We start from the raw sequence: 16,877 nt of genomic DNA, 5'->3' as shown, positions 1-16,877 counted from the left end.
ACTTATACCTTCTTGCCATCATAGAGTGACTATAGTCTGACACTGGTTGGTTTCTGCACAACAAAACACACTGATAGGCCTGACAATCTTGAGACCAGTTTCAATGAGTATAGAAGAGTTTGATACAGGAATTTGTGCAGAGCTTGAAATTTATCATTTCCAGCATCAAAGTGCTGGTCAGCTTGATTAGTCTCCGTTTTCACCGCAATACAAACACAAGCCACCACACCCTGGGAAGCTGCCATGATAATGATTCTGCATGACCAGCTTGCTGCCAGTGTCCTTTGTATATTTTGGTGGCCCCTACATGTGCACTAAAACCCTTGCTGAAATGGTAGCCTGGCCCCAGTCACCACCAGAAGGGTGCACACATTCTGTGGGTCACACATTATGCGGTCATTAAACTAGAAAAATATGTGCCAAGGAGGCAAATGTCCTTACCGTGCTATCAGGCTAAGCCCTTCAATAATTTCCCAAACATGGAATTATTTACAGGTAAATAAGAGCATTTTGGAGATAGCAAGATTCTGTCAACTGTGAGGAAAGTTAGATTTTAACCAGCACTGTTGGTCCCTGGATAATATTGACTGTGATTAGAATCATAGCACTTTCAACATTCAGCTCAACCACTAGTACAAAATAAACAATGCGCCTTGGTTTGATCTACCATCAACAATCCAACACCCTCTTAATGCTCCACTAATGTTTTAATCCAGGATGCTCCAGCATCTGAGTTCAATTCTTATGGTGAAAGAGTCTACACTGGAAAGTTTCAAAATAGGATATCTAATCAATTAAGATGAACTAAATAAAATAAACGGAGATGCTGCTGGGCCTGCTGTGTTCATCCAGCTCCACACTTTGTTATCTTGGATTCTCCGGCATCTGCAGTTCCCATTCTCACTAAATAAAATCTCCCTTTGGTTCCAGAGATGAGCGATTTCATTTATGAGGATAGAATGAAATAGTTGGGACCGTTCTCTGTGGTGAGAAGAGGGCTAAGAGGGGATCTGATAGAGCTTTCAAAACCATGACCAGGCTTGACAAGTAGGTAGGGAGAAACTGCTCTCACTCATAAAAGAAACAAGAATTCAAGGGCATACATTTAAAGTGATTTGTAAAAGAAGTGAGAGGATAATTAAAAAAACAAAACTTTTTCTTACAACAAGTAGTTACAGTACGGATGTATGATGATATCAGATTCAGCTGAGGCATTCAATTTGGCATTAAATAATTACTTGGATAAAAATTAATGTGCAAGGATATAGGGGAAAAGCAGGAGATTGGCATCAGGAATACCACTCACTTGAAGAGCAGGTTAAAATACAAAGGGCTGAATGCCCTGATTTTGCAGCAATTCTGAGATTCAATAAAAAGCCCAAATTCTATTTGCATAAATTCAATCTTATCAATGAGAGTTCAGAATGGAAGAAGAAACAGACTCAGAAAAGTAGGCAAAGACTGAATTACTTCATATATCATTCCTCTTTGAAGTATGCCATTTCAATTTCATCTGATCTTTGAAGACTTTCATCACAAAACATAAGAACTGTCAGACAGTACATGACATTCAAAGGTTTCTCTTCTCAAACCAGAAACACATCAAATAAATGTTAGACTTCTTTTGAAGTGCCACATTACTTCATGTACAAATTTTAAGAACACTTGGAAAGACAACAACCAGCTTTCAAAAGCTTAAGTTTCTCGAACAGTAATTTCCTTTCATGTGAATACTAGTCAGAGTTTAGCAGGGGAAAGTCTGAAGAATTTTCCATTGCACAATTCTGAAGACAGATCTGATTTATTAACTGCATTATCATAAACTTACAACTGTCCAATGCTGGAATGTGGAAACATCTGTCACCTGGTAAAATGTGTAAATATCACCTTAACACTTAATTGCGATCAAGTATTCCCAAATTTTTGAGGGCAATTCAGTGTGGCCAATGAATGTTTGTCTTCCTGGTGATGCCCATACCCAAAGAACCATTAATAAAAACAAATTAGAGTAGTGTAAATTTCTCCCCCAGCTCCAGCTAAATTACAGTATTTCTCGGCTGTAGCTTCGAGCCTAGAAACACAAAAAGTAATACCTTGCTCCCCAACACTCTCTAGTTCACATGAACATCTGCAATACCTCCGCAAAATTCACTTCTCAGTTTTGTAGCACTCAATCAATTATCCAGAAGCCTCTCAATTTGCAATTTGTAATTTTTGCCTAGTTTGTCACATTTTATCATCTTTGAAAAACAAAGCTTTTATGAATAAGAATGGCATTTTAAAAAGTTATTTATCAGTAACATGATTCAAAAAATAAATCAGCTCCAGTTGATCTAAAACTTTATCTATTTCTGCCATGTGAACCTGAGAATGACAAGACATGGCAGGCAACACATTTCACCAGTTAAATAATGAGTTTTGTGCTAAAATTTTACCATGTGTAAAATGTATTGTACCCGCTGTCCAACTGTGATTAGCAGCATAGGGGATCCACAATGTTATTAGCAGTGAATTAAACAATTAGTAAACATAAACATGGGATTTGGTCAATAACGTGATTTGCAGAGTGTTATCTCCACAAGTGTTCACTCACTCTGAGGTGTCATGCTGGATTTCAACTCTCGCCACAAAAACAGCTCGAACAGTGAAAACATTTAAATGCTAACCACAGTGTAATCGAAATTCCCTTTTGCGCCTGGTGCAGATGCGACATAGTTGAAGAGTTATCTACTATATGGTGAAGGTTTATGCAGCTGTATTTACTACTCCCTGGACTGCACTGGGTGAATACCATCTGCTACTCCTTGTGTCATAATTTGTTTCATTAATTGGTATGCAAGCAAAAAGCTGGTGTGGGGGTTGTAGAGAGAGAAAGGGATAGACAGCAAATTTTGAATCATTGATATAAAAGTGAAATCCATATTCAATCGTTCATGAGAGGTGACCAATACTCAAAATTTATATTTAAGTGGCCTGATGCCTACAAAGCAGGGTCACTAATGTTGGCCACATCCAGACTAAAAATTGGCTTTCGCTTATCAGGTCTGGAAGACTCTTCTGGCAGAGTTTTACAATCTTACTGCTGAACTAGAAGGCTTGGATCCTACCTGCTCCAAAGGTGCATCAGAACACATTGGGTCATACAGTCAGAGAGATATACAGAGAGATATACATGTGAAACAGGTTCAACTTGTCCACACCAACCATATATCTTATTTAAATCTCATCCCATTTGCCAGCATTTGGCCCATGCCCCTCTTAAACCCTTCCTATTCATATATCCATCCAGAGGCTTTTTAAAAGTTGTAGTTGTACCAGCTTCCACCACTTCCTCTGGCAGCTCATTCCATATACACACCACCTCTGAGTGAAAAAGTTGCCCCTTTTCTCCCTTGTATATCTTTCTCCTCTCACCTTAAACCTACGCCCTCTAGTTTTGGACTGCCCCACCCCAGTGAAAAGATCTTGTCTATTTACCCTATCCGTGCCCCTCATGATTTTATAAACCTCTATAAGGTCAGCCTTCAGCCTCCGACGCTCGAGGGAAAATAGGCCCAGTCTATTCAGCCTAGATAATAAAATGTGAGGCTGGATGAACACAGCAGGCCCAGCAGCATCTCAGGAGCACAAAAGCTGACGTTTCGAGCCTAGACCCTTCATCAGAGAGCGATTCAGCTTCTCCTTATAGCTCAAACACTCCAATCCTGGCTACATCCTTGTAAATCTTTTCTGAATCCTTTCAAGTTTTACAACTTTCTTCCTATAGCAAGGAGATCAGATTGCACGCAATACTCCAAACATGGCTGAACCAATGTCCTGTGCAGCTTCAACATGATTTTCTAGGACTCCACTTTTGAGGAACATATTAATTTAAAGTATCATAATTCTAGTCTTACGAGGGCTCTTATGATGCAACCGTTGTCTTTATGAGCTTGGAAGCCTGGATTCAAGTCCCACTTGCTCTAGAGGTGTGTAATAACATCTCCGAACAGGGTGATTGGAAAACAAATCTGTCAAATTAATCTGAAATTGCGTATACATCGCCATTTCTGATTCTTTAAGCTGAAAGGTTAAATATACTTTCTTTCATAAAAAGACATAAAATTACCATTCTGAAACAGCGAGCAGGTTGGACTGCCACATTCTGATAAGTCTAAAACCACAAAGGGAGCAGAACTTAGAACCAGGAGCAAGGTAGAAGCTAACTGACAGAAATATGTTAATGTGATGATATATTCTCTCTCCCGATGACTGACAATTTTCCAACTTTAGGCCTTCAGATTGTCATTATGCACATGCAAGGAATCCACAGCTTTGGAGATGCAATCTGTACAGTAGTGAAAGGTGACCTGCACATCAATGGACATGCTTTATTTTCTATGTCATACTCTTAAACTGAATTTAGGACCTGTCACCTGATGAAGCAAACTGGTTGACTGGGCTCTGGGGTAATGCGAGGACTTGTGTATGACTGGACACATGCTTCAGATGGCCCCTTTGTAGCTGACAGAAAACAGATTAAAGCAGCCTGGCTAACCTTTGTCTGCACACAGAACTCTATCCTAATAAGCAGCTCGCATATTTTAGACATGATACATCTAGCAGAATTTAGTTAATATCTATTTACCACCACTTGCCATTCTGAAGATTTGCTTACCAAAATCAATTAGTCTCAAGGCATACTTATTAACTGTTAATAGATTGTCTGCTATGAGCAAAATCATAGGAAATCCATTAAGATGTTCTTTTTAAATAATAAAATTATGAGGGTCTGAACAATGTGGGCTAGGGTGAGATTTATCGTTAAGATTGGATTAGAAATCCAGTGAGATACATTGTGATGTAGGGAGGATCTGGCTCAATTTTTGATGTGTTTGGAATGGGGCGTTTCTCACCTGATTGAATTGCTAATTAAGGGAGATTATTTGCTTCTAAAATACCTTGTTCACAGCCTAACTCGCTTCATTAATATTCAGATCCCTATCTTATCAGAATCATCAAGCCAACTAGACGTTGAGGAAACGTGATACAGAAACCAGAGGAGCTATCTGGTGGATTTACATTATTGTTTGCTTTGAATGACCTCCATGTTTTTTAAAAATGAATTACATCTCCATGGGTGTAAGGCACACACACCCTTCATCTCATATATACCAACCCTTCGCAATGATTTTGGTACCTCAACAATACACATACAGGCCGTTTAGAAGCATACAAGCAACGAGAATGGAAAGGCTGCAGCAGGCATACATTGTGCAGGAACACAGCTCAGGGACTGGACCAGGCATATTCACTTAGCGCTCACTGACTTAGCACTGACCTCCACACCTAAATTATCTCTGCCTTACCTTGCCATGCTATGCCATGTCTTTAATGCACTGGCATTTCAGCTACAGCCAAAGGCTATCAATACTATGCTCATATTGTATCAGTGATAATGGGAACTGCAAATGCTGGAGAGTCCAAGATAACAAAGTGTGGAGCTAGATGAACACAGCAGGCCAAGCAGCATCTCAGGAGCACAAAAGCTGACGTTTCGGGCCTAGACCCTTCATCAGAGAGGGGGATGGGTGTTCTGGAATAAATAGCGAAAGAGGGGGAGGCGGAACGAAGATGGAGAGAAAAGAAGATAGGTGGAGAGGAGAGTATAGGTGGGGAGGTAGGGAGGGGATAGATCAGTCCAGGGAAGACGGACAGGTCAAGGAGGTGGGATGAGGTTGGTAGGTAGGAGATGGAGGTGCGGCTTGGGGTGGGAGGAAGGGATGGGTGAGAGGAAGAACAGGTTAGGGAGGCAGAGACAGGTCGGACTGGTTTTGGGATGCAGTGGGTGGAGGGAAAGAGCTGGGCTGGTTGTGTGGTGCAGTGGGGGGAGGGGACGAACTGGGCTGGTTTTGGGATGCAGTGGGGGAAGGGGAGATTTTGAAGCTGGTGAAGTCCACATTGATACCATTGGGCTGCAGGGTTCCCAAGCGGAATATGAGTTGCTGTTCCTGCAACGTTCGGGTGGCATCATTGTGGCACTGCAGGAGGCCCATAATGGACATGTCATCTAAAGAATGGGAGGGGGAGTGGAAATGGTTTGCGACTGGGAGGTGCAGTTGTTTATTGCGAACCGAGCGGAGGTGTTCTGCAAAGCGGTCTCCAAGCCTCCGCTTGGTTTCCCGGGTGTAGAGGAAGCCACACCGGGTACAGTGGATGCAGTATACCACATTGGCAGATGTGCAGGTGAACCTCTGCTTAATGTGGAAAGTCATCTTGGGGCCTGGGATAGGGGTGAGGGAGGATGTGTGGGGGCAAGTGTAGCATTTCCTGCGGTTGCAGGGGAAGATGCGGGGTGTGGTGGGGTTGGAGGTCAGTGTGGAGCGAACAAGGGAGTCATGGAGAGAGTGGTCTCTCCGGAAAGCAGACAGGGGTGGGGATGGAAAAATGTCTTGGGTGGTGGGGTCGGATTGTAGATGGCAGAAGTGTCGGAGGATGATGCGTTGTATCGTCGTCCCCTCCCCCCACTGCACCACACAACCAGCCCAGCTGTTCCCCTCCATCCACTGCATCCCAAATCCAGTCCAACCTGTCTCTGCCTCCCTAACCTGTTCTTTCTCTCACCCATCCCTTCCTCCCACCCCAAGCCACACCTCCATCTCCTACCTACCAACCTCATCCCACCTCCTTGACCTGTCCGTCTTCCCTGGACTGACCTATCCCCTCCCTACCTCCCCACGTATACTCTCCTCTCCACCTATCTTCTTTTCTCTCCATCTTCGGTCCGCCTCCCCTCTCTCCCTATTTATTCCAGAACCCTCACCCCATCCCCTTATCTGATGAAGGGTCTAGGCCCAAAACGTCAGCTTTTGTGCTCCTGAGATGCTGGCCTGCTGTGTTCATCCAGCCTCACATTTTATTATCTTGGATTCTCCAGCATCTGCAGTTCCCATTATCACGAAGTCAACAGTCTGTGTGAAGCTTGCACATTCTGCCCATGTCTGCATGAGTTTACTCCCACAGTCCAAAGTTGTGCAGGTTAGGTTGATTGGCAGTGGAAATGGAAATTGCCCATAGTGTCCAGGGATGTGCAGGCCAGGTGAATTAGCAATGGGAAATGCTGGGTTATTGGGAGAGGTGTGGATCTGTGATGCTTTTTGGAGGGTCTGTGTGGACTCAATGTGCCAAATGGCCTCCTTCTACATTGTGGGGATTCCATGAGCACTGCTGAGTTAAAATTAGTTTTATGCATAAAGTAACAAAATTCAGTTTGCTAAGGGCATAAATAAAATGTGGAAGTATTTCCTTGAGTCTTACCTCAAAAATAAAAGAAAAACAAGTTCTTGTACATATTTGCTGATCCTCCGAAACAAGTTATTGTATTTAAATTGAGTGTAAGATATATTAAAGTAGTGTACTCTGATTTAGTGAGTTATACAATAAAAGATTTGATTAGAATCAATTACCTTGAACTATTTCAACAGAAAGCCTTTTGTGATTAATTTGTTATTGCAGCAGAAGGAAAAAAAGTTAATTAAGCAAATTCACTTTTCTTTTACCTGAATATTTTTTCTGGTGCCTGATCCCCTGTCACAAGGTCATAACCTCTTTCCAATGTTGTATATGGCCATGGTCTGAAAAAATAACAGTAACAATTCAATACAGGTTATGTATTTACTGAATATCAGGGGAGAATTGATTATTGCAACTATTATTACTGGACTAAGCAACAGACACTATCGAGCGTGCAGATATTGACACACGACTGAGCCATCGGAGAGAATTTCTGTTGATTTTTTTCTTGACGGCATCTTTGTCAGGAAGTCTGTCTGACTAACGGGCTTGGCTTCTAATTGATAAAGGAGCGTGCATCTGCTGAAGTTAGTTTCAGGCATCTAATCCTGGGGTGGGCAGGGCGTGGTCTCTGGACACCATGGGTAAGGCACAACAATTCTTGGCAACATTCAAGTGTGGGCTGGCCTTGGGGTTGAGGGGAATCGTCCTTCTCCTGACCCACATGCAGTGCTGCAAAAGCACTTCACTCTGAAACTCTCTCGAGCTGCTTGTATTCCTGAAGCCTGGCAAACCTGGCCTTCCCCAGTTGTACCTGTCAACTGTGAGAGTCCCAAATTCATAAGAAGTGGACATTCATCTCCCAAAGCAGGTTGATTGTCTGTCTCCAGCTTGCCTCTATGATACTGGGAAATCGGTGTGCTGGAAGCAGCATGGGATTAGGTTTGAGGCTTAAACATTTTTACATCTCAGCCAATCCATTTATTTTTGACAGTCAAAATTACCCTCTTCCTCCAAATATCTGTCAGTTATTTGATGGCAAACTGTACAGGACCATATTACTATCTTGTTATTTGATGTTAATATATTCCTGCATTACATCAGGCTTTTTAATAATTAGCAGGAATATTGGTTGATTTTAGCTGTTTTCTCCTTTTTGGCTGCCAGTTAGACTAACAGGTAAAATGGCATGAAACAGAAAGCAAGAGAGAGCATGTGGGAATTTTAATAATGCACTTCATCTAGTAGGCCATGCAATAAGCTGATCTATGCAAAGCAATGGTATTTCCTGACCCTTAACAATTTATTTTGAATATATTGAATGTCTCTCATATATCTTCAGATTCCACTCAAAAATCTGAGTGCACAGATGAGCAAAACAGCTTCACATTGAACAAGAATACTGAATTGGCCATGTTTTTCCAGTTTCAGATTTTGACAAGAAATAATTGTAAGTTAGATTTGGATCATATTGTCTGAAATAATCTGCAATTAAAATGGAAGGTAACATTTATGCACCATAGTGGAACCTTGCAGTTCAAATAACAGATTCAGCATTTTTGCATCTGAGGCAATTACCTTAGGGAGCAGGTACGAGACTAAAAATCTTGCACTCCGTCAGCTCACATTTTCTATGGTTGAAATCAGGTTTTGTCACCTTTGACTTGAAGACTCAATGGAAACAACAGAAAAACAAGACCATTCTTTTGTTAAGAGAGAACAAGTCACAGGAGTTTGACCAACCAGTTACTGGTAGGAATCATACAGGCACTGACGTTCAATCAGAAATCTCCACACATAAAGCAGCCATCAGGTGCTGACTGGACCACAAGAGAAAAAAAGATGCAGACAAGAGAATCAAATTGCAAGGCGATTTTAAAAGGAAAAGATATTTAACTTGGTGGGAGAAAGTGCTCAAATTATAGAACCTGTTGGAAAATTAAAGGCTGGGCTGCAATGAGATAGATTGAGTTGGTGGTCTTACCTCATATTCATGCCAAGTAGTTGAATCTCAAACCATATCTCAACGTAACTAAAGTACTCCTGATTCCTCCAGGATCCAATGGGACGTGTGATTAGCTAAGAAAATGCATAACGTCTTACAAAAATGATACCAGATCCCAAAGGCTCTTTGTGAATTTGTTACCAGTCTCATGACATGACTGGTTACCCAAACGGAGATTTTGATCATTTAAAGATTTTTGAGGACTGCTCAGCAGTCAAATTCGCTGGAAAAAGGATTAGCAACTGTTGTTCAAGAAAAAGCACAGTTGCAACTTGCTTGCATGCTGCCATCAAAATGAAGGGGTCTGTTTGGTGTAGATGTCCTCCTCATGTTTAATTTGTGAAAAAATCTATAACTAGAGATATTAAACATATCAGTACAAATAGATGAAGCTGAAGCATACTTCTTAAGTCGTGAGTGGATGACCTATTCTTGCCTCCAACGATGGTCCCAGGATCACAGAGACCAGTCTTCAGTCAATTCAATTCATTCTACAGAATAACAAGAAATGGTTGGAGGCACTGGATACTGCAAAGGTGTAGTACTGAACAGTTGTGCCCCAGAACATGCCGCTTCCCTGTCCAAGATCTGCCAGTGCAGTCACAACACTGGCATCTACCTGACAATGTGGAAAATTTCCCAAGTATGATTTGTGCTGAAGAAGAGGAGAAATCCAACCCAGCCAATTGCTGCCCCATCAGTCTACTTTTGATCATCAGTAAAGTGATGGAAGGTGTCAGTGACAGGGCTATCAAGCAGCACCTGCTCAGCAATAACCTGCTCAGTAAGGATCAGTTTGGTTTCCACCAGGGTCACTCAACTCCAGACCTCATTACAGCTTTGGTTCAAACATGGATAAAAGAGCTGAATTCCAGGCATGAGTTGAAAGTGATAGCCCTGGACATCAAAGTCTTCATTCTTTCAAGTGTGGCATCAAGGAGCCTGAACAAAATTGGAATCAATGGGTGTCAGGGAGCAAACTCTCCAGTGACTGGAATCATACCTGCAACATAGGAAGATGGTTGTTGTTTTTGGAGATCAGTGATCTCAACTCCAGAACACCTCTGCAGAGATTCCTCAGGGTACTGTCCTAGGCCCAATCATCTTTAGCTGCTTCATCAATGACCTTCCCTCCATCATGAGATCAGAAGTGAGGATGTTTGCCAATGGTTGCACAATGAACAGCATCATTTTTATCTTCTCAGGAACTGAAGCTGTCCATGTTCAAATGTAACAAGATCTGAACAAAATCCAGGCTTGGGCTGACAGGTGGCCACTAACATTCACACCACACAAATGCCTGGCAATGACCATCTGTAATAATAGGCAATTTAACCACCTCCTTTGGACGTTCAAAGGTGTTACTATCACTGAATCTCCCACTATCAACATCCTGGGGGTTAGCATTGATCAGAAACTCAATTGGATATGCTTCTTAAACAGCAGGTCAAAGGCTAGGAATACTGAGGTGAGTAGTTCACCTCCTGGCTCCCTAAAGCCTTTCTACCATCTACAATGCACAAATCAGGAGTGTGATGGAATACTACTCATTTTCCTGAATCGGTGCAACTCCAACAACTCTCAAGAAGGTTGACACCATCCTGGATTGGTCCCACATCCACTCCCCCCACCACCAACACTCAGTAGCAGCTGTGTGCATTCTCTGTAAGATGCACTGCAGAAATTGAACAAAGATCTTTAGACAGCACCTTCTAAACTGATGTTCACTTTAGTCAAGAAGTGGACAGCTGCAAATACATGGGCACATCAGCCATTTCCCTTCTAAACCACTCACCATTCTGGTTTGGAAAAGGCCACTCACATCCCATGACCAATAAATGACAAATACAGTTGCTATTAAATTTAATAATGAATGCTAGAGAAAGGAGAAACTTCTACCTTTTAAACCGGTTCAGGTAAACCCGGTTCGCATCATGTTCAATGTGAAGCTACAGTACAAAAAGAAGCAAGAAATAGAAAGACACCAAGAAATATTTAAGCATATTTACATAGGCCATAAACATCAGCATAGGCCTGTGCTGGATGACGTAGTTCTGTGCTGTAAAATTTTACATATTTACCTTTGATTTCTCTACCAAAGTAGGCTGTAGGGGCCTGGCAGCTGATTTCCAATTAACAGGAGAGTAATGCAGGATAAATAAATTGTCTAGCTGTACTAAACAACATCGTAAATAACAGCATCAGTTCGCATTTTACTGAGTCTGCTCCTCATGTATCACTATCTACAAACGAGTATGGATATAGCTACATGAGAAGTTGACTCAGTAATATGTTAACTGATGCTGTTATTTATGATGTAAGGAATTACCTGGCAAAAATCCACACAAAACATGCATAAATTGTAATGAACTGGACACGCGCCCCTTGTATTCTATGTAACATACAATAGATACATGTTGTTTTTCATTTACCGAACTAACCCTTCATTTTGTCCCCAGTCACTTCTCACGCAAAGATGTTTGTGAATGGGATCTGGAGAAAAACCATCATGACAGCCACATTCACCTGAAGAAAAAGACAGAAAGGAAAGGTTAGAAAAAACTAAGTTGCCAATATCTGTACGTGTAATTTTAGCCACCTGCAGGCAAGTCCTATATTAGTGATCACTGCTCATGGCCTCCACATCCAAACATCCCAATCTTGACAAAGCAACTTCAGTCAATCCCTACAAGTCTGCTCCGACTTAGATTGTCCTACGTTCAATTTCAACATTACCATGCATTTTCTATGGCACCTCTTCAATTAATCCGTGTTCCTGCTTTTATTTCTTTCTTGTCACACCAAAGCAAATCTGTACATTTTTCAATGCTTTCAATTACAAAAGGGACAGTTTTCCCATTTAAGTTCCCAGCTATTTACCCATTCATGTCGAGACTGAATACTCAAATAATGTCAAGAATCTCCTAATGGCAGAATACAAACTGAGTTATTTTGTGAGCTTTAATTGTTTTAAATGCCAACGCTCCAACACTTTCCAGATATTCAAATGTCCGTTTTCCCACAGGCATAGAGTAAGGAGATGGTTCACAGCTCCCAGGATGCAGTCAGCAAATTTATCCAGTGATTAAGATAGTCTTAGATTCCAAGTAAGCCTCAAATTAGAATCTGGTTTCTGATTTAACATTGTACTATTTGGAACTCAGTTAGAACTCTGAAGTGTGAAATGAACTTGCAGAAGAACAATGCCAGAATGCACCTGGCTGCTTTGAAAATGAGCTGTAACCCTGAGAATAGCACAGGCCCAGTACACCAATGTGACATTTATACACCTGAACTCTCTCTCAAATGGCCTCTTGCAGTGATACTGCCAATTAGTGTCAAATTCATAGACATGCTGCACCTTGGGATTTCCTCTACCGAGAACTGTATTAAGGCTGACAGAGTTCATTTCTCTTGTGACCGTTAACAAGTAACAGATGGAAGCCATCACCTTGCTGTCGAAGCAGGATTCAAATGGAAGCACATAGTTGGAAAGATGCACACTTTTAAAAACAGAGGACAAAGCATTTCCTCACACAATAAGGCACAACAGAGTTTCAACTTTTGTAACAAAACTAAGTTGCAGTCAACGTATCACCAGAAAGGATCTGTATTCTTATCTGATTCAAGAACATCAAATTCCTACCTCCCAGATTCAGAAAAGAGCAGTAATAATAGATTCATTGTGACTTCACATTCATGAAATATTCACACCTTGAGTCTGATCTAATACTACAGATTAAAAGTTTCCATCTCCATCCTAGTGAGCTCGAAGCATTGATTTATGACCTGTTATTTGGTACAAATATTACAATTCATAACAGAAAGAACAAAGCACACATGGGGCACGTCTAAAAGAACTATAACAATATATTAGAGCTCCAAGAGAATCAGAATAGAATATTTTTGATAGCTATACATTTAACAAGGCTGTAGAGCCAATATTAAAAATTTCACTGAGCTAAAGTGAACAGGAGCCTTCATTGCCATTATTTCTGATACCATTCCTGTACAATGATTAATCTGATCATATTACAGACCTTTTAAGTTACCCATTTATCACTGCCAATTGCATTTCAGCAATATGAACACTATATTCCTGTCAGATGTGCTCTGAATATGAGTCAGTGATGCTTTCCATCTTTTTATTTCACAACGTTCCTGTTTCATGGATCACACATGTTGCAAGAAAGGAACCTAGCCATGTTTTGTCTAAGAGAGATTACAAATCTATTAATTACTGAATTTGTAAAATAATTACATTGATTGTAAGCAACTGGTAATCACTAGACCTATTTTCAATCCCCAGATATTGTGTTAAATCTAGTTAGAGTACAAACACCCTTAGATGCAATAAATTGATACAGCATAACTTTTCAGTGTTTTGATTCTTTGGCTACATTTTCATTCCTTGATCGAGAAAAAAAATGCATTCAGTCTCACATTGGTTTAAACTCAGAAGAAATGGGAGCAAACTGCATCAGTCAACTGACCATCAGTTCCAGATTTACCTGACTGCATCTTTGCTCTTTCTAATCTTGGTGTTGTCCTCTAGAAATGTCGAGGCAAAACTTCCCCACACAGGTCTCATCATAACTTATAAGTTACAACCCAAGTTGCATGAAACTTTAGGACACATCTCTAGTCAATTGCAGAAGATTAAAAGAAAGCTTTGTAGAATCTTAAGACAATACAAAGCACAGTCAGAGAAGTACTTTTGAACTATCATCACCATTGCGATGTAAGTAAATGTAGCAGTTATAGATAACTGCCAGATAATATGTTTTACTGATATTAACCTTGAAATATACTAAAATGAAAATAATTCCCCATATTTTGTAAGGCAAATTAACAAAAATGGCTCTGTTCCCACAGGTGCAGCCAGGCCGAGTTTCTCAGTACTTTCTGCATTTATTTGAGATCTCTAAAATTCATGGAACTTTATTAAAGAAAATAGGTCAACAACTTGCTAGCTGAATCACTGCATTGAATGGCTTTATGTGTAAAAATGAAAGTGTGTGTTCTTGTGAGCTATGCCCATCCTTTAACAGGTTTTAAATGATAACATTGCAGGATATACAAATTAAAGTTGAGGGCATATGCAACCTACAGGAAACAGCAAATAAGCACCAAAAACAGCATTTCTTAAGCTTTGACACCATTGATAGCATAACACTTCTGTGCTGAATGAAATAAAGCTACAGGCAGTAGGTTCTCTTTAAGAAAACAGTTATTATTTTGGACAATATTATCAACAATGGTATGCAAACTGCACTGCACTTTTGACCGCACCAAGGAACAAAATTGGCACTTCCATGCAAGTGAATTGATTCCATGAAAAAAAAGTTGAGCAATATTGTCAGACATGGAGTGACTACATTGAATGATTTTTGTCAGAGCAATGAACTATGAGAACAATTTGTTGCCTGCCTGAGAAAATTGTGATATCTTTGGTTCTAATGTAAACAGGAGAATAAAACCAGAGGGTTTTGAGGTGAAACAGTGCTGTTCCTACTATCTTAACCTAAAAATCAAAGTCCAAAGTTCAGGTCCAACCTAAGGCAATGTCAGCCACCACGGTGCATCATAACATATTTAAAAAAATGATCAACCGAACCAGACACGAGAATGAAGTGATCTCCATGGTTGCAAGATACAATAAAGTATTAAACATGGTTACTTGCAACTTCTTCACTTGAGTAAATTACTGACATTTATATCTGGATGACAAATAATTAGCCTCCAAACTCTTTTACATGCTACGATAAACGTAGGTGCATCTAACAAGGGACTGACCAATCTAATCACCAGAAATGACCAGCTTGTTGAAACAGAATGCAAGAACAGCAAAGATTCTTTGTTCGATCAAACCATTGCAATGGTAAATATAGGCTGAAATTAAATTTTACAACACTTTAATCTGACTCCGTGTGAAAGTAGAAGGGCTTACAGCCAAGTTTTGGTGGTTCATCATTCAGTGATTTATCATTTTCAATAGAGGAGCTCGTTATCATTATATTGCTCTCCAGCATCAAATCACATGTGCAAATGTGTGATCCCTTTGTCGTAGTTGATCTAATACTTATAAAACCTTTGTAAATCTTAGATAGTTTTATGAATGGATGGATATGCAGATGGAAATATGTTTTTTTAAATTTAATTTGTGGAACATTACTGTACATGCTTACCAAGGTTCAGTGTCTCAAATATGTCCAGGATGCAAGTCTTCACTCCTGAAAGCTTGAAGTGTGTTTGTATCTGGAAGGCTCACTGCAAATTCTCATTCACCATATTCCAGATTCTGGGTTATATCACAATCTCTCATGATTTACATCAACTTAAACAGCCAAAAGAAACAGCTAGGAAAGTAAACCTTTCATTTGCTCATGGCTTGAGTTACAAACTGTCTAACATTATCATTAAACATTACAGGGATAAGTAAAAGAAAGAGCATTTACATCATGTAATTATTTTAATGGATTAATTTTGTTTTCTCGGAACAATTTTAATGTTACTGAACTAAAAAGCACTGTAAACAAAATCAAACACAAAGGGAGAGATTTACTTCCCTTCCCCCATGGTGAGTTTGGTTGTGGAGGTGGGCATTTAATCAAGCAAACATAGGGTCACCGGACAGTCTTTTGTCCTCTTTGTTAATTGAGGTTTTTAAGAAGGTAATTAATGTCCATTTCAAGGCCTCATTCCCCTTACTGCTGGTCTTAACCTCTCAGTGGTAAGGGGCTCACCATATGGGAAGTATAAACCATAAATCCGTGCCATGTTGATTGTGGGGGACGGTGTTGGGTTTGAAAGTGTGCCTTTCTTGTTCAAGGCACTCAGAACCCAATCAAGGAATCAGGTATCAGGAAAGCAGAGGCCTAGTGATACTTGTCACCTGCCCTTATAAGCGGGTCTCTTCTACTCACCTCCCAGCACAACATCCAGCCCATAAACCCATTTGGTCATCATTCACCAAGCCTTTGGGATCGAGGTACATGACTTGACCTTGGTTGGCTGTTATAGCATCAGCAGCCTCTATGTCAGCAGTGGCATCCACTGGCCTGTAATTGTCTGGCAGTTCTTAGAGAACAGGAATTCTGCTCCTCGAATCCTTAATCCCAGGGTAAGGCCTTCTGCTGTCCAGCTAAGTGTCTGAATGGTGGAACTTCCCCAAAAGTATTCCACTGACCCGCCACTGAATGTTTTAATAAATTCATTTTCATTTAGTTAAACATTTATGAAGATGTTCAAAAGAAACAGCCTCTGAAATGGAGAACAACTCAAAAATTGTGGTGTATTGGCAAATAATAAATTTTGGCAATTGCCGGTAGATATTATTGGTACCGATTATTAATGGAGTAGAACAGTGGGGAGGTCTCACTGCAAAAGGTGCTGGCGTGACAATATCTCAAGTACTATGAGCAATTTTGGTTCCCTCATTTAAGGAAAGATATTATTTCATTGGAGGCAATTCAGTAGGAATTTTAGTCGGATAATTCCTGGTATGGAGGGATTGTCTTAGAAGGCATGGGTAAACAGGTTAGGACTCTACTCATTGGAATCTAGAAAAATGAGAGGTAATACCGTTGAGGATATCGGG

At 40.5% G+C, this 16,877-nt stretch overlaps 1 protein-coding gene across 3 annotated transcripts in view; it reads right to left on the bottom strand.

Annotated features, from left to right (window-relative positions):
* Positions 1–16,877, bottom strand: part of LOC125465340 (astrotactin-2-like) — a 1,528,414-nt gene that overhangs the window by 820,238 nt on the left and 691,299 nt on the right. For 2 of the 3 annotated variants that reach the window (XM_048558686.2, XM_048558689.2), the window contains 2 exons: positions 11,710–11,803; positions 7,539–7,613 (listed from right to left, as the gene is read on the bottom strand). In XM_048558686.2, coding sequence (XP_048414643.1) covers positions 7,539–7,613; positions 11,710–11,803 — 169 coding nt within the window. The remainder of the gene's footprint in view (positions 1–7,538; positions 7,614–11,709; positions 11,804–16,877) is intronic. The other variant, XM_048558687.2, reaches the window with a different exon arrangement.

The sequence above is a fragment of the Stegostoma tigrinum genome, chromosome 29 (genome assembly GCF_030684315.1).
Source record: "Stegostoma tigrinum isolate sSteTig4 chromosome 29, sSteTig4.hap1, whole genome shotgun sequence".
NCBI lineage: Eukaryota > Metazoa > Chordata > Chondrichthyes > Orectolobiformes > Stegostomatidae > Stegostoma > Stegostoma tigrinum.
The sequence above is the reverse complement of the archived record's forward strand: the minus strand, read 5'-3'. Positions and strand labels throughout refer to the sequence as shown.